This window comes from Ranitomeya variabilis, chromosome 2 (assembly GCF_051348905.1).
Source record: "Ranitomeya variabilis isolate aRanVar5 chromosome 2, aRanVar5.hap1, whole genome shotgun sequence".
In the NCBI taxonomy this organism is placed as follows: domain Eukaryota; kingdom Metazoa; phylum Chordata; class Amphibia; order Anura; family Dendrobatidae; genus Ranitomeya; species Ranitomeya variabilis.
In genome coordinates, this window is record NC_135233.1 from 220,067,148 (window position 1) to 220,085,384 (window position 18,237).

Here is an 18,237-nt window from a genome sequence, read left to right on the forward strand (position 1 = left end):
TACAAGTAGTATTCAACCCCCTGCAGATTTAGCAGCTTTACACATTTGGAATTAACTTGGCATTGTGACATTTGGACTGTAGATCAGCCTGGAAGTGTGAAATGCACTGCAGCAAAAAAGAATGTTATTTCTTTGTTTATTTTTGTTTAAAATTGTGAAAAGTCTTTTCAGAGGGTCATTTATTATTCAACCCCTCAACCCACCAGAATTCTGTTTGGTTCCCCCTAAAGTATTAAGAAGTAGTTCAGGCACAAAGAACAATGAGCTTCACATGTTTGGATTAATTATCTCTTTTTCCAGCCTTTCTGACTATTTAAGACCCTCCCCAAACTTGTGAACAGCACTCATACATGGTCAACATGGGAAAGACAAAGGAGCATTCCAAGGCCATCAGAGACAAGAGGGTCACAAGGCTGGCAAGGGGCACAAAACTCTTTCCAAGGAGTTGGGCCTACCTGTCTCCACTGTTGGGAGCATCATCCGGAAGTGGAAGGCTTATGGAACTACTGTTAGCCTTCCATGGCCTGGACAGCCTTTGAAAGTTTCCTCCCGTGCCGAGGCCAGGCTTGTCCGAAGAGTCAAGGCTAACCCAAGGACAATAAGGAAGGAGCTCCGGGAAGATCTCATGGCAGTGGGGACATTGGTTTCAGTCAATACCATAAGTAACGTACTCCACCGCAATGGTCTCCGTTCCAGACGAGCCCGTAAGGTACCTTTACTTTCAAAGCGTCATGTCAAGGCTCGTCTACAGTTTGCTCATGATCACTTGGAGGACTCTGAGACCGACTGGTTCAAGGTTCTCTGGTCTGATGAGACCAAGATCGAGATCTTTGGTGCCAACCACACACGTGACGTTTGGAGACTGGATGGCACTGCATACGACCCCAAGAATACCATCCCTACAATCAAGCATGGTGGTGGCAGCATCATGCTGTGGGGCTGTTTCTCAGCCAAGGGGCCTGGCCATCTGGTCCGCATCCATGGGAAGATGGATAGCACGGCCTACCTGGAGATTTTGGCCAAGAACCTCTGCTCCTCCATCAAGGATCTTAAGATGGGTCGTCATTTCATCTTCCAACAAGACAACTACCCAAAGCACACAGCCAAGAAAACCAAGGCCTGGTTCAAGAGGCAAAAAAATCAAGGTGTTGCAGTGGCCTAGTCAGTCTCCTGACCTTAACCCAATTGAAAACTTGTGGAAGGAGCTCAAGATTAAAGTCCACATGAGACACCCAAAGAACCTAGATAACTTGGAGAAGATCTGCATGGAGGAGTGGGCCAAGATAACTCCAGAGACCTGTGCCGGCCTGATCAGGTCTTATAAAAGACGATTATTAGCTGTAATTGCAAACAAAGGTTATTCCACAAAATATTAAACCTAGGGGTTGAATAATAATTGACCCACACTTTTATGTTTAAAATTTATAAAAATTTAACTGAGCAACAAAACCTTTTTGGTTTGTAAGATTTATGCATCTGTTAATAAATCCTGCTCTTGTTTGAAGTCTAACTTATTTGCATCTTATTAAACCTGCTAAATCTGCAGGGGGTTGAATACTACTTGTAGGCACTGTATGTCTTGCGGGTGTCGAACAGTCATGAGACATGCAGCTGTGGGGACTCAAACATATTATTCGAGCACGCCGAAAACACTCCGTTAGAACCCGAGCATGCTCAGATAACACCTTATCCAGGCACTGGACATGTTGCCAAAAATAAAAGGTTCACCAAAAAGGAAGAAAGAATTTGTTATCTAGAAATGTAGTTTCCATGTCCCCCCTCCCTCCTCGTTAAAAAGATCTGATTGGTCTGTAGCCAAATTGAACACGTCAGTCTCAAAAAGCATGGTGGGTCCTTACCTTGCCGTAGAACCCGCTGACCTGGTGCAGTGGGATGTGGTGTGTTCCCTGGTACAGCTCAATCACCTCCTCATCAGGGACCGGCTTCAGGCCCCTAGTGATTGGGGAGGGAGGCAGAACAGATTAACGTCACAATATGAAGGGGACGGTGAACACACCACACAAAGAAGAAAAAGAAGAGGGGAATCTGCACGATTAAAAAAATAAAACCCTGACGGCAACATGTCATGTGCATGTGAGAACATTTACGCCACGTGAACAGAACTTCCAAAACTTAAGTCACATCACAGCAAAGGCCCATGGTACCTCACCTGTATACTGTGCCCAGCTCGATGTAGTGGTAGGCGTCTATCTTCATCAGCAGCCCCTGCACCAAGACAGAATGCAACACATGGTCTACCAAGAGGATAAAATGAATTTCTATCACAGCACGACAGAACGCTTTCATTTATGTAGCCCTGGTGCAGGCAGCGGGGGAGGGGGGGTGCTGTTGGGCTGCCTAATGCAGCCGTCTGAGGGGTCCCCCCCGGCGGCTGCGTTTTGTCCATGACCCCACCCCCCGGACTTGGAGACAGTTCTTCGAGCCGCTGTCAATGTGACACCCGGGTCAGAGAAGGTGCAGCACCTGCTCCCAGTGAACGATTGAAGCTCTGACTGCCGGGTCAGGGCGACATCAGCGTGATCAAATCAGGTTGCTGACGTCACTCACCGGCGTGCAGACCACTGGTGGCAAGCTGAAGACATTGAAGATTTGAGGATGCAAGTTTGGGGAGCAAGGAGGGGACAGGTGCATACAACATGGAGAGTGGGACAAATGTGAAGATAGTATGAGGAGCAAGGTGGGAGATGGGGGGCATGTATGAGGAAACAGTATGGTGAGTGGGAGAGGGGATTTGTGCGGACACAGAATGGGGAGAATGGGTGCCAACAGAGGGAACATATGTGGTGTGCTAGATCGGCTCACTTGGCTGCACATAGAGGTAGACACGGGGACACGGTCTCGTTAAATCTTCCACTGGTTTATTAACACTACTGCATAAACCAGTGCAACAGCAAAGCTTCGCCCATCCTGGCTTGACGGGAAAACAAAGACAACGTATGGCAGGGGTGTCAAACTGCATTCCTCGAGGGCCTCAAACCATGAGTGTTTTCAAGATTTCCTTAGCATTCCACAAGGTGCTGGAATCATTCTGTGCAGGTGATTAAATTATCACCTGTGCAATACAAGGAAATCCTGAAAACATGACCTGTTTGCGGCCCTCGAGGAATGCAGTTTGACACCTCTGACGTATGGCACAGTCCTTGTTGCTACGGGAATCTGCTTCCCTTAACATGAAAGCACATCTCTAGGCCCACCCCACTCTGAATGCACCTTTCAGCATTTTGTGTCCTGGAGCAATTTCCTAGGTTGTCATCACTGAAGCAAACACCCATTGTGAAACATACCTCCCCTCCAGTACTGCCAGTGTGTCATAGCGGGCACAGTATGGAGAGTGAGTAGGGATATGGGTGCAGACCGTATGATGAGTGGGGGTGGGTGATGTGACGGGTAGGAACACAGTATGAGTAACAAGGGGGGGTAAGTATGTAGACGCAGTATGGGGAGTGAGGGTGATGGGATGTGTGAGGAGGCAGTATGGCGAGCGAGGGGGGGGGGTGAGAAAAGTGCGTGTGTGTGGTGTGTACAGTAAGGGCACAGTCAGCCAGGAGGGGGGCAAAGTGTAGAGACTGGGTCCTAAATTGGATAGTCTAAGTGTGAACAGGGGACCCAGTATAGAGAGGGCAGGGTGGAGGGCATGTGTAGATGAGAAGACCAGGGTGCTGAAATGCTGGGGCTGAACCTCCTGTTCTGGGCAGGGGGGCACGTGGCCAGTCAGTGTAAGGTAAAAAGGGTTGCACGGCAACGGAAGCGGTCGTCCTGCCAGAATGCTGATGAGGAACAAACCACAAACGCTGAGAGGGGAGCGACAGGAGAAAGGGCGACATAGTGAAGGACTCACCGAAACCGGCGGGTGAGCAGGGGAGAGTTGCAGTACAGACGTCCGGATGTCGGCTGATATCCAGAACGGCACACGCCGGGTAAAGTATTGCAGTCCTTCAGGTCACAGCGGCTGCTTAAAGAGACCCGCACCGAGAGGAATCTTGTGGGGAGCTCTACTCTCCTACTCCACAGATTTATGGACTAGGGGCTCAGCGGGTAGAACCGGAGACCACCCGCTGCTGCCAGAAGAAGGACCCTGTGCTAGGCGACATTACATTGAACACCGCCGGCATTCTGCGATCCACGGGGCCTTCAGATAGTGACAGGCTACGGAGCCACAGTAAGTGGAACCATTAACAAGAGACTGTTTAGTTAACCAACGTGTACTCAGTTTTACCTTAGGTTACCCTACTATCTCCCTGTGAGGGGTCTTCCCACTGTTAAATAATTAAATATAGTTGATCCCTGCTCTGCAGCATCTGTGTTACTGCATCCCAGTGCCTGTTTATTACACATGGACTATAAGAGGGACTGTGTGCGTGTGTGTGCGCGTGTCACATTTTGTGCAGGGAATATACTGAGGGGCAATTATTTATTCCAGGGTTCAGTATAGAGCAGATATTTTTATTCAGGAGCATTATAATGATACGGGCGCCGTGTGGGAATGTGCTGCAGCAGAGCAGATAAAATGGAAGTCTGCAGAGACGGCTTTGGATGAGGAAACTCATCATGGAGTTTGGATAAGAAAAAGATAACATAGAATGACTAATAAGAGGACGTCATCTACTGTATCAGTTACCTTGATGTAAATGTTATTTGCGAGTAGTTCTCATATTATATATGTTAGGAGCATTAGAGGGGTTGTCCAAGTTTGTGCCAAGTCTGCTGTCATTCTAAGCAACTGCAGACTTCTGAATTCACAGTGCGCCCTGCATGCTGTCAGGATTCTCTGGTGCAGGCGATTTGCAGACATGCGGTCACGTGCCAACAAGACATATATGCTCTTAATCCATGAAAAAAAGAACTGCACAAGGCCAGACACATCAAGTCGGAATGTCGCCAGAAGTATACAAGTCACATACTTGTGCTGACATGACCGTCCACTCTTGCCCCTTGCAACAGAGAGTCCTTTAAGTGTGCAATGCATGCGCTGTGAAAATTCAGAATCCTGCAGTCATAGTGACTGAAGACTTTAAACTCAAACCTGGACACACCCTTTAATTATACAATGAAGCCGTGCAGCTAATCCTAACAGGGTATATTATCCTGTCAGGATTCAGCTCTGCAGGTTCCAGCAGCTAGCACATGGCCACTTCACTCATGCGATTTTCAATACTACCGTCATGTGACAATGAGCTTCTCAAGTTTTTCACTGAACATTGAGAGAATTATGAAGAACAGCTCGCCGTCACATGAGTGCAAGTCTGTAAATCACATATGTGCTTGGGGTGGGGGTCATCAACCTGAATTCTTTCCCTGGGTTACAGAAAACCTAGATACACCTCTGGTTTAAGCCAAGGAGAAGTCCTCTGTGGAAGCCCAGCATGCACAGTCATGTAGTTCAATGTACTTTCCTACCTACTTGGGTTCCATCAGTTTTAACTCGACTCCCTCCATATTCGTCTGGGTGGGCCAGACAAGTTAAATTGATGTCCAATTGGATCCAAGAAGATAAATAATTGAACCCAGGGAAGTCCATAATGAACTACAGGACCATTCTTCTCCATTTGCATCAGTAACAACTGATGTTTTGGTCATTACTTTCATTGTCTTTTAGAATGGGAGTATGACCATCACCTTGGCGCCCCCCTCACAGCCTTCTATGCTGCGTGAGAAGCCAGGATCTCCACCAAATGCTTCTCAGATGAAAGTCAAGGTGGCCATCAGCATTCACATACAGAAGAGCGAGTTCGGGAAGTATAACCATTGCTCTTGGCTATTCTCCAAAATCCTGGAGCTCCATTTAGGTTAATCTGATCCTATAAGTAAAGCTAAAAATATGGACCAGCTGCAAATTACCTTATTCATGTCGTAGTGCAGCCCTCGGACGGCAAAATTGGGCAGATATTCATACTTCAAGATTCCCGCTGGGTACTAGCAAGGAAAGAGACAAAGTCTGAGTGTTATACTGTTACATAAAAAAGATTCTTTGCTGCTCTTTGGATCAAAATCTCTTGTAACGCTTGGTCTATAAGAAGTCCCACCAGGGAGGTTTGAGTAACCAATTTCTTTAGCATGATCTACATTACTCACGAGAAGTTTGGGCTATTTGGCTTTCGGGTGAAATTTCAGGATGAACCTACAATGCCCTCTAACCTGTTCAGGTGAACTTAATGTGATGTCTCTAAACTTTGGGATGCCAATGTCCAACTGGTCAATGGTTTAGGACTTTTTGCACAAGTTGCGGTTCCCCAACAAGGAGCTTAATGGCAAAATTCACAACAGGTGTTTGATCCATGAGTCGGCCAATACATTTTGGCGTTCAATTAGAATTGGTATTAAACTGTCCTCCTCATCACACTGTTAACATTGTGACCAAGATTACCCCTAACAATTGATCACCAGGACCTCATTGTGAGGCTTCAGGCAAGATGTTCTGACGGAAGTGGCCACTAAGCTTATAGTCACAGAGAGACTGGAAGAGTCACAGTAAAAGAAGAGGACGTCCTCTGCCACATCCCACTGATGACCATTAATTGTGATGATGAATGCCACACAACTCCAGGCACATTTAAGGGAGGTGAGGCACCCAAAGTGTCACGTCTGACCATTCACATCAGTATTAACAACACAGGCCTAATCTCATCTTCATGGACGACAACGCTGCAGCTCATCGAGGTCGTATCGTTAGGGAGCGGCTGCTGGAGACTGGGGGACCTTAAATGGAGAGGCCTGGACTTTCTCCAGAAAACCTATGGGATCAGCCGAGTCACCGCCTTGTAGAGGCTCCTAACTCTGTATCCCAGAGCCTCAATGACCTGAGGACTGATCTTCAAGAACAGTGGGACGCCATACCTCAGCAGACAATAACTCTACTTGTGAACATCAGGAGACGTCGTTGTCAGCTGTAATTGATTCTCATAGCCACAGGACAAGTTATTGACACTGCCTTTTTTGGGGGCTTCTACTTAAATGCCCAATTGTCATGATAAAATATCACTAAAGCGTGAGCCTTTACGTAAATTATAAATTACACCCGAAAAGCCAAATATCCCTGACTTTGTGAGTAGTGTAATGGGCAAGTCGTAACTTAGACTTGATCAACTATGACAGAGGTCAGCAACTTGTAGAGCTGCAGCTGTTCTGAAACTACAACTCTTAGCATGGCATGCTGGGCTTTGTAGTTTCAGAACAGCTGAGTGCCACTTGTTGCTGACCTTTAGATCACAGGGATCAGGTCCCATAAATGTCCCAGCAACCACAATGCGTTACATATCCTCTTCCTTGCAGAGAAACATAAGAGGTGTGAGGCAGCTGTTCCAACCCCCATCATTCCACCAAGAAGATTCACTCTTGGAACTGAACCATCATCCAAGTGTAAGCACCGGGCCATGCTGCCGCTTCCCACATACCTTGTACTGCTCCACCAGGATGTCCCTGGCCGTGTTGAAGATCATGGAGTGCAATGCATTAGAGTACAGCGCCAACGTATAGTCATAATCAAAGCCATAGATCTCTATGTCTCCGAGACATACTTCATTGTTAGCGTAGATGGTGGATGAGTTCAGGAGGTTACACACCCCGGGAGGTAGGAGGTCTACAGACAAAGAAACCACACAGAAAAAATAAATAAATAAAAAAATATATATATATTATACTATGGATTTTAAGTCTTTTTTGGGATTGGTGCAATGTTTACTATCCTTTTCCATTTACCCAATTTAATGTTGCAAAGAGCAATGTATGGACTGTGCTACTCAGAGCAAGGTACAGAGACTTCTGCAAGAACAAACACAAATCACAATTCTTTGGGGGTTCTGTAATAAATAAATTAAAAAAACAAAACAAAAAAAAACAAAAAAAAACACACACACGGCAAGAGTTCTAACTACAGGAATTTCCTTTGAACTACGCCTTACACCCTCCTCCAATCTGAAAGCCTTTCAAAACAAAAGTTGCATGGCTGTGGTTGAGGAAGGGGCCACAAATCCAAAATCAGGCTAGTGGGGACCAGGTGGTACAATATAAAAGACATTTAAATTCATTACGCTGATAAAAACAAAAAGAAAAAAAAATATTTGTAAACAATCATGAACATAGTGTTGTAATAGCACAAAGCATAAGATAGGCAAATGAAGCAAAAAAAAAAAAAGTAAGATGTGAACATTCCCTTACAGTTAATATAATGGGTTGATACACATGTAGCTAGAATTGTTATACGACTTCAGGGATGTGTACAATGGTCAGTCCTGATAAATGCCCTCTACTAAAAAGAATGCTGCAAGTGCTAGTTAAAAGGCAAAAAAAAGTAGAAGTTCTGCATAAAGCATAATATATGTGAAAGCAACAATAACAGTAAGTGCTGACATTGCATGCTTTCACAATGTGCACAGATGTCAGACATCCTCCGCCCTCCCAGCAATGTACGTTTCAGCAATTTTGACAGCTTTCCATAGATAATAACCAAGCAGAGGACGGCAACTGGCAACAGAATGATACAGATCGCCCCGCGTCATTGCCAGTCTTCAGGGACTGCCACGTCACCAGTTAAAGACTGCCGAGATCTGACGAGAAAGGATCATTTATACCCCAAAAAGTCAGCACCTTCCCTTAGAATGCAAGTTCTTAAAGGTTGGAGTTTACAGCACCTTGTTATTGCGAAGTTGTCAGTTGATACATTTATTTGTATTGGATGAAGTTATTTAACAAATAGAAAAGTTCTAACCACACAACATAAAACTGTAGTAAGAAACCGTGCTTCTTCTCAGTGTGGATTATAGAAAGTGACATCCACAATGATCCTACTGATAAACGCAGATTCTCCCTTTTACCATCAATGACCCAAATCTGCAGAAGTGAGAACAGTTTGTAACAGAAGCCGTGACTTAGGAGTGTTCCCTTAAAGTGATTGACTACCTTACAACTCTTCTCTACATGTCCTTCTGATGAAGTTGTCCAGGTTTAAAAAAAATAGGGCTGCTTCCTTTCAGAAACAGTGCCACACGTTCTCATGGTTGTGTCTGGTATTGCATCTCAGCTGCCATACAGTGAATAGGAAGGAGTTGTAATAGAGAAGTTGTGGCAGTGTTTTTGTAATTTTTTTGGGGAGGGGAAGCAGTGTTGTTTTTATAATCCTGGGCAACTAATTTAAAGAGGTTACCAGGTGAAGAAAGGCGGACAGTTTTTGTGGTGTAACATGTCGTAAGGCGAGTAGTCACATTTGTAGCACTCTATTGTAACAATGTATCACTCCTTAATACGAGGCAGATTGTGCCGTACAGATCATAGGCGTCTATAAAGCCATAATTAAAGGTAATAGTCAGGACACCCAGGAGTCCAAGTAGAGGTGCGCAGAATGACTCAGCCACATATATTCTTCTCTGGATCTGAATACAAAGCGGCCCTCCTGGTACGTGCGGCCAGCAATGTAGCCTGAGCATCCCCTGCCACAACGTGCCTATACAATAGGATTAGGAGACACTGCTCAGTGGGCACAAGGGCATTCATTACTGGCACTGAAATAAAAGCATGAAGTCAAGGAGCTTTGTTAACGGAATGCCAAGCTATCAAAACGCACTGGAAGGGGGGAGAGGAGAAACAAAATAAATAATGTTCCAGTGCATCTGTTTTCCATTCTGCCGTTTGCTTAGAGGCATTACATTAATCGCCAAAATTTTCAGTTGGGTTTCCAAAATGCTAAGCTAGTTTCAGCCAAGACCCTACCGATAATATCAGATTATTTCTTATGTATTGTTTTATAAAAATAATAAAAAGGAAACAACAATTGGAGTAATGCACTCTATTCTAAACCAGTCTAAAAAGTTCTCTCTCCACAGAGACAGACCCATAACTACTAGGCTTGGCAATACAGCGCCCCCTCCCCATGGGAGTTCTTTATATGAAAAATTGCACATGAAGGTGAGGCAGAAGCAGCATCATATGTGGTAACAATCATCGCAAAGTGTAAAGGCGACCAGATCCACTCTGCAATGGACCATGGCTGCGTCTACAGCATTCCCACCCAAACCACATCACAATACAAAGAAGCCGGGACAAAGGCTTCAGACACAAAGACCGTCACCGATCAGGGGGAAGCGTGGACTGGCTGCGGCACAACACATGAATGGGGCGAGGTACGGGAAGGAGAAGAACAACCCATCATCTGCATTACAGCGACTATGGTGTAACTTATACAGGGATAGTCTGCCACTTAGTGCTGGGGACCAGTAAACATCACTGGAGGGCCACACCTTGCACTTTCTATAGACTTCTCCATCACAGGTAGTGATAGACATCCCCAGCAGTGAGACACTCGCCGGCAGCAGACGAGCACTGGGCTGGCCACTTTCCAAAGAAAACCGTAAAGTCAAGTCTCTCCAAAAAAGCCTGGTGTGCACAGTACTAAAGAAACGATGAGCCTCAGGACATCAGCCATGGGACCGGCTCAGGTCTGAGCGTTCTACACCAAGGATTCAATGCATGTGGCCAGCATTAGAGGGGACCATAGATAACAAGGCATGCCCAGAGGAGCCATGGTCTAGTAAAGAAGTCTTCTAGAGCAGAATCTGTCAAAACTTAGGCCGGCCCAACGGCAAAATGAGCTCAGCCTGCATCTTCCCCCCTCTGATCTCATACATGTCCACTACACGGTCTCTGCAGGTGTCAGCACCAAAATTACACGAGAATAATAATAATAATAATAATAATAATAATAATAATAATATATATAAATTTTTTTTTCCCACAAGCTCCCCGTAGGAACCTATAGAACACACACACAATGGGCAGAAGTTTATGAAATCACATCCACTTTGCATAGACAAAAAAAAGGGGATAAATACTTCGGCTTGTATTTCACCTGGTATGAATGCTGCTGTTCCCCAGAGTACAACAATGTCTCCTTATTCCCAGAGATCGTCTCATCTCTGCAAAAATACCTAGCCTTTTTAGCTAAGAGGGAGTGGTTCCAAGTAATCCAATATAGATGTTTGTGACCACACCCAGTTGGCTAAGAACTAAATTACATATAGGATCATACCTCATGAATGGAGAGGATCGGGAACAGAAAAACCATTGCCGGATTCAGGAGAATAAAAGCATTTACGCTACACTGAGGGGATAAAATAAATGAAATAACACAGTGACAGGTTCTTTAAAATAAAATATATATATATATATATATATATAAAAAAAAAAAAAGTCCTCTACAGATGTAGCATGTAGGGACAGTGTGAAAGCTTTACAAGCCTCCAAGTAAACCAATAGTATTTGCCATTAGGTTACAGAGGCAGAATGCTCTCCATCCATGGTGGTCTGAGCATAAGACCCTCTCAGTACAATGCATAGCCAGGGGGGGATTTTTTGTTTTCTCATTGAAGTCTACGTGAATTCCTGTAATAATCCCCTAGAGCAGCTGACAGCCCCCAGTGATCAGCCCGGTCCAGCCTGCACAGGTGGAGCGCCCCTTTTAATGAAGGCTAGCCCACAACACAAGTCAGTGCAGGTTAGAAGTTGCTCTGCAGGTAGAAGCCCATGGGGGAACTACAACTCCCAGCATGGCCTGCTGGAGCTGCCCCCCCCATGCAGTGCTGCCTATAGAAGTGACTGCAGCGTGTACCTTGCACCAGTTTCTTCATCTCCCCGTACCGGGACCACAAGAAGCTTTTGCTGTCGATCTGGGGGGCGATGGACGAGGAGGAGAAGCGGCGGCCAAGAGTGGGGGCACTGGGTTGGGGGAGATGAGGCTGAGCCGGGGAAGGAGTCCCCGAGGAGGAGTTGGGCTGGGCGGGGGAGACGGCAGCAGGACCGGAAGCGACATCCGTGCTTGTGCTGTATGCAGCGGACGCTGACCTCCAGGAGGAGCCGCGCAGCAGCCGGTACATCACAGCCGCCATCTCCAAGCCGCTCCGGACAGACACTGACACACGTTCACACCGAACGCCACAACAAGCTACGGAGGCCACGCCTCACCGCCCCTTCTATTGGCTTAGACATACCAGTCGGGGGCGGAGTCTCAAGTATGATCCAATAGAAAAATGAAATCCTTGGGATGGGCGTGGTTTAGTGCGTTCTGTTGTTTTCGGCTGCCCCCCCATCATAGACTGGCTACGTGTGGCTGCAGCTCACACATGTACAAGTCTGCACGTCCCCCCTAAACTCAGCCTGAAAGTACAGCGACCCACGTATACAACACTGCAGGGAATTTGGGCGCTGCCATTTATGGGGGAGAACATGGACTCGGGGTAGGGCAATGAATGTGTGCCATCATACATCATTTTATGTTACAGTACTTGTAGTCATATTTTGGGGAACATATGGTAACATGAGATATTAGCAATCTGTGTGTGTATATATATGTTTATTTTTCCTAATATTGTTTTACATAGTTAAATAGTGCAAAACGTATAATAAAACTCAATTGCCATAATGTTTTTCTTTATTAGCCCCAACTACATGCATTTATGTAAAGTTAAAAAAAAGACCCCAAATATGGACAACCCCTTTAAGTGCCGCAGCCTGTGAGGGGTTAAAGAACAGTACTATAATCAGAGCTATCTCATATTACTATAACAAAAGACTGCCACAAGTTATGTGCTACGCGTCTCATTGTTTCCTAGTATCCAGAAGCCCTATAGCTATTCATAGTTCATCTATTTCACACTGACATGCTTCAGCACCATAGAGCGCAACTCTGCTTTGTATACCTCCTATTGCTGACATTGGGCTCAGGTGTAGATAGCCGGGGGATGTCACAAGTTGAAATCTGAAAATCAAATGGTAAAACTGGAGAGATAAAAAGCGCAAATAGGGTCTTATCTGATAACCAAGATCGGCAGGGACCACCAGAACAGAAGAGGATAGGCAGTGACCACCATAACAGGAGAGGATAGGCAGGGACCACCAGAACAGAAGAGAATAGGCAGGGACCACCAGAACAGAAGAGGATAGGCAGTGACCACCATAACAGGAGAGGATAGGCAGGGACCACCAGAACAGAAGAGGATAGGCAGGGACCACCAGAACAGAAGAGGATAGGCAGTGACCACCATAACAGGAGAGGATAGGCAGTGACCACCATAACAGGAGAGGATAGGCAGGGACCACCAGAACAGAAGAGAATAGGCAGGGACCACCAGAACAGAAGAGGATAGGCAGGGACCACCAGAACAGAAGAGGATAGGCAGTGACCACCATAACAGGAGAGGATAGGCAGGGACCACCAGAACAGAAGAGGATAGGCATGGACCACCAGAACAGAAGAGGATAGGCAGGGACCACCAGAACAGAAGAGGATAGGCAGTGACCACCATAACAGGAGAGGATAGGCAGGGACCACCAGAACAGAAGAGGATAGGCAGGGACCACCAGAACAGAAGAGGATAGGCAGTGACCACCATAACAGGAGAGGATAGGCAGTGACCACCATAACAGGAGAGGATAGGCAGGGACCACCAGAACAGAAGAGAATAGGCAGGGACCACCAGAACAGAAGAGGATAGGCAGGGACCACCAGAACAGAAGAGGATAGGCAGTGACCACCATAACAGGAGAGGATAGGCAGGGACCACCAGAACAGAAGAGGATAGGCATGGACCACCAGAACAGAAGAGGATAGGCAGGGACCACCAGAACAGAAGAGGATAGGCAGTGACCACCATAACAGGAGAGGATAGACATGGACCACCAGAACAGAAGAGGATAGGCAGTGACCACCATAACAGGAGAGGATAGGCAGTGACCACCATAACAGGAGAGGATAGGCAGGGACCACCAGAACAGAAGAGAATAGGCAGGGACCACCAGAACAGAAGAGGATAGGCAGGGACCACCAGAACAGAAGAGGATAGGCAGGGACCACCATAACAGGAGAGGATAGGCATGGACCACCAGAACAGGAGAGGATAGGCAGGGACCACCAGAGCAGGATAGGCAAGGACCACCAGCACAGAATATATGCATGGACTGCAAGAGAAGAGAATAGGCAGGGACCACCAAAAGAGATGATAGTCAGGGACCACCAGAAGAGAAGAGGATAGTCAGGAACCAACTAAAGAGAAGATGATAGGCAGGGATAGGATTGTCAGGAACCACCTGAATGGACCAGGATCGACAGGGAACACCAAAATAGAGAACAAAGTCATCAGAGACCACAAGAATATGACAGGATCACAGGTGCCACCTGAATGGTGATACTAAAACAATAGAGACCACCTGAATGGTAATAATGGAACTGCAGGGATCACCAGAATAGAACAGAATAAGCAGGGACCACCAGAATAGCACACAATAAGCAGGGACCACCGGAATAGAACCGGATCAGCAGGAACCACCTGAATGACGACACTGGAACAGCAAGGACTTAAAGGTGAGCTAATGGTTTTTACTAATGTTATCATGTTGCCAAATGTTATAATGTCCCAGAAAACCCCTTTAATTTATTGTAAGGGATAAAAGAAAAATAAACAACATTTCACAATGTTTGCGTTGTATTTTTAGTGTAAATAAATAAATATACTGATATCACAATAACTTAATTTTGTCATTTTGCACAATTCTCTTCTATTTTTTACATTCACTTGACCAGTGGTATACAGTAATACCATGCCATAGTTCTGCCAAGGCTGCACGTTGAGGCGTTCCCACTGTGGAGCAACTGCTGCTCTGTGCACAAGGAAGAAATAGAAGCACTGCATCTCCCTCATTCTCAGGATCAGCGGGGGTCCCAGAGGTCGCACCCCCACAACATTTCAAGATATACTTCTGAGCCTAAGCTGTGCTACTTAGTATCCGTAAACTCATTAGAGCAAGAAAGAAGAGCAATATCCTATTATTCTGCATAAATAATACTGCCATACTGTGCCAAAAAACATACAATGATCATCTCCAAACAACTGCGCATAACTAATAGCCAGCTGGCTTGTATGGCTCAGATTCAAGATTTCCCAATGGTGGGAATAACAGGATGATGGAGGTCTTAGCTTTGTGAAGACCCTATCAATTGACAATGTTAAGGTCTTACATCTGCAGGATGCGCACTATCTCCATCCAACATTGCGCATCAGCCGTCTTCTGCATTTGCCTCTCCATGGATTTCTCTCTAAGGACTGACTATTTTCTTGTTTGTATCATTTGCGGGTTTATTGGGTTAATGTTTTTCAGGCGTCGCCTCTATTAATGGTGACTGTCTTCTGTCACGCTGATGACACCTGTTTTGTTTGGCCAGAATAGAGATGAGCCCTGAGCAGAGCATCCTCAGAACAGCGTTTGGCGCTTTTTTTTGCTGCCTGTGATCTCTAGACAAGAGGGATGATGGTGGGGTTTGTGCCTTGGCGGAGGGTATTAAGAGTACAGGGCAGCAAACTTTCCATGAGTGAAGAAAAGCTAGCTACAACTCTAAAGGGTGCAACATGGCAGAGGGAGGTTGGTTTCAGGGTCAGGACCAGCGTTAGGGGGCTCAACACTGGGCAATTGTTTAGGGTCCCCACTTTCTTAGGGTCTCCCATCCAGGGATGTAATGATCGCGGTCTCAGAAGGTGCAACGTAATCACTGTCCCAGCTGCACAGCGGTGCCTCCGTGCCCTGCACAGCTTCCGGGTTCCTGCGCATGCCACACAGGGCTACCGGCGACACGCGTGTCTTTTTTCTTAAAGGGCCATGCACGCATCTTGGAAATGCACTCAGTCAATAGCTGGGACACATCTAGTGTTTAAGGCACGTGTCCCTGTAAGGATGTGCCTGTACAACGTCCTTCTAAGTGGAACCTGGATCCTCTAGTTTGTGTGTGGCCAGGACCTGAACCCCAAAGCCGCACTTTTGGTACCTGAATCCTGAAGCTGCACCTGCGGCACCTTAACCTAGAAGCTGCTCCGGCAGTACCCAAGTCTGAAGCCGCACCCGCGTTACCTGAACCTTGAAGCCACTTTGGCAGTACCCAACACTGAAACTGCACCCATGTTACCTGAACCTTGAAGCCGCTCCTTCTGTACCTAAGCCTGAAGCTGCCCCTGTGGTATCTGAATCCTGAAGCTGCAGCGGCGGCATCTGATATCTGAAGCCGCACCCGCTGTGTTACAGATTTACTGCAACAGTGAGGGGCGAGAAGATGGCAGACTCCGATTTCATGTACTCCTGCACTGATTAGAAGACTTCTCTTTCATATTAAAGGGTGCAGGTTTCTGTTAGCAGTGCAGAGGATAAACTGTTCAGCTTAGAGCATCTGAAGCTTTCCTTCTTGGATGATCTTAGCTGTTCAGTATTGGCCACTCCTCTCCTATATATAATCACCTCTGTTAATCTGGATTGCCAGTGTTAGTCTTGTACTACCTGGTGTGGAGGAATCGGTTGTTGGTAGAGGCATTTGAAGTTTTAATCTGTGACTGTTGCTTGGTGTTTCGGCTATGTGCAAATCCTAATCCTCTATTTGGTTTTTCCTTCCTTTTGTTCCTCTCTGTTGTCTGTAGTGCATATTTGTATGCTTTCCATTTCATTGATCACTGTATGTCCTCCCTTATTAGTCTGGTGACACGAGTGTGTCACGTCCTCCTGGGAGATCTGAGGTTAGAAGATCACTACGTATTGTGAATCACAAATCTTCCATTTAGCATATGTTTGTGTCCCATGTTAAATGGATTTGGTTTCCTTTGGTGCTGAAGAGGTTAATGACCCTTTCTATGCTGGTAAGAAACTTACAGCTCCATTTCAGCTGCTTCTGATCAGGTCATTACCTCTCCCTATAAAACCTGGCCAGACATTCTCTGCCTTGCCAGTGAAAGCTTTGCTTCCTAGCTTCTTGGACACGTGCTGAATTGGCGATCGTTCTTGCTACTGGAGATTGTTGCTTACTGTTTTTGGGTGTATGCTTTCCTCATTATCCTGTTCCCATTTGGTTGGTACATTCTTATTCTTCCCTATATACCTATTATTATTAATTATTATTATAGCTCTATTTATTCCATGGTGCTTTACATGTGAGGAGGGGTATACATAATAAAAACAAGTACAGTAATCTTAAACAACACAAGTCACAACTGGTACAGGAGGAGAGAAGACCCTGTCCGCAAGGGCTAACAATCTACCTGTGGTATTTGTATGTTTGTTGCTTTCTGCTATCCCTGTTTTGTCTTTGTGTCTTGTTTACCTTATCTTTCTGTCCCATGCCTCATGGGGTTGGGGAGAGGACAGATCAGGGTTTAATAGGAGCATAGTAAGGTCAGAGACTCGGGCCTCTCTACCTCCAAGTGCACCCCGAGGACAGGGATAGTTAGGGTACCAGTTCCAGGGACAGTTTGAGGCTCCCCTTCCTTACCGAAGACCATCACAGCGTGACATCTGGTATGTGAATATACATACACTATTACTCCCCATTTCCCTTGGTGAGGGAGGGGAACAGATATAGGGCTGATTAAGAAGTTCAACAAGGCACGTGACCCCGGCATCTTCACCATCAGAAGTAATCCAGGGAGCAGGAATAGCTATGGCGGGCCTAGTGTTAGGGACAGGGAAGGTATTCCGATAAAAGAGTTGTGACACACGGTACCCAAACTGAAGTTTCACCCATGGTACCTGAACCCTGAAGCCACATCCACAGTTCCTGAACTTTGAAGATGCTCCAGTGGTACCTAAACCTGAAGCCACATCAGTGGTACCTGAACTAGTAGCCGCTAGTGGGTTCCGCTAGTACTTGAAACAGCACCAGTGTCTGTTCTGGTTAGCATTCCAGAGTCCGTACTGTAAGAGCCTGCTCCAGTATCCAAATCCAGTCCTGCTTGTGATTCTGTGTAAGTATCCATTCTGCCTGGTGACACAGAACCTGAGTCTGAATCCTACCTTGCCTGTCACTCCTAGCCCGTGTTTGTGTCTTTGATCCTGACCCCTGGGGGTCAGCAGCTGCAGTAACAGGGACTGTCTAGGAGTGGCACCTGGTGGCTTCCTGCAGCTCAAGTCTAACTACACCATCAAGAGCTCTAGTGAAAACCATGTAGCCGCATAGCTACGCCCCTCCTAGGCAAGCCCGGCCCCGTGACACAGAGGGTCCACGAACTACTCGCATCATGTGTGTGTGTGTGACAGAGGACATACGGTATATAGAAGGAAGGAACACAGGATTGGTGGCATTTGTACCAGGATGGGTGACATATATACCAGACAGGAACACAGGATAAAGAGTATATACTGTATACCAGGATGAGGAGGCATATATACCAGGAAGGGGTCCAGCATGGGGAGGCATATACCAGG

General features: G+C 46.3%; 1 protein-coding gene across 1 annotated transcript in view; it reads right to left on the reverse strand.

Annotated features, from left to right (window-relative positions):
* LOC143804977 (5'-nucleotidase domain-containing protein 2-like) overlaps nucleotides 1-11,957 on the reverse strand; it is a 28,212-nt gene extending 16,255 nt beyond the window's left edge. Inside the window, exons 1-5 of the mRNA XM_077283660.1 lie at nucleotides 11,618-11,957; nucleotides 7,413-7,597; nucleotides 5,860-5,934; nucleotides 2,171-2,226; nucleotides 1,860-1,953 (exon numbers count right to left, since the gene is read on the reverse strand). Coding sequence (XP_077139775.1) covers nucleotides 1,860-1,953; nucleotides 2,171-2,226; nucleotides 5,860-5,934; nucleotides 7,413-7,597; nucleotides 11,618-11,894 — 687 coding nt within the window. The 5' untranslated portion in view covers nucleotides 11,895-11,957. The remainder of the gene's footprint in view (nucleotides 1-1,859; nucleotides 1,954-2,170; nucleotides 2,227-5,859; nucleotides 5,935-7,412; nucleotides 7,598-11,617) is intronic.
* Between the last annotated feature and the right edge of the window lie 6,280 nt (nucleotides 11,958-18,237).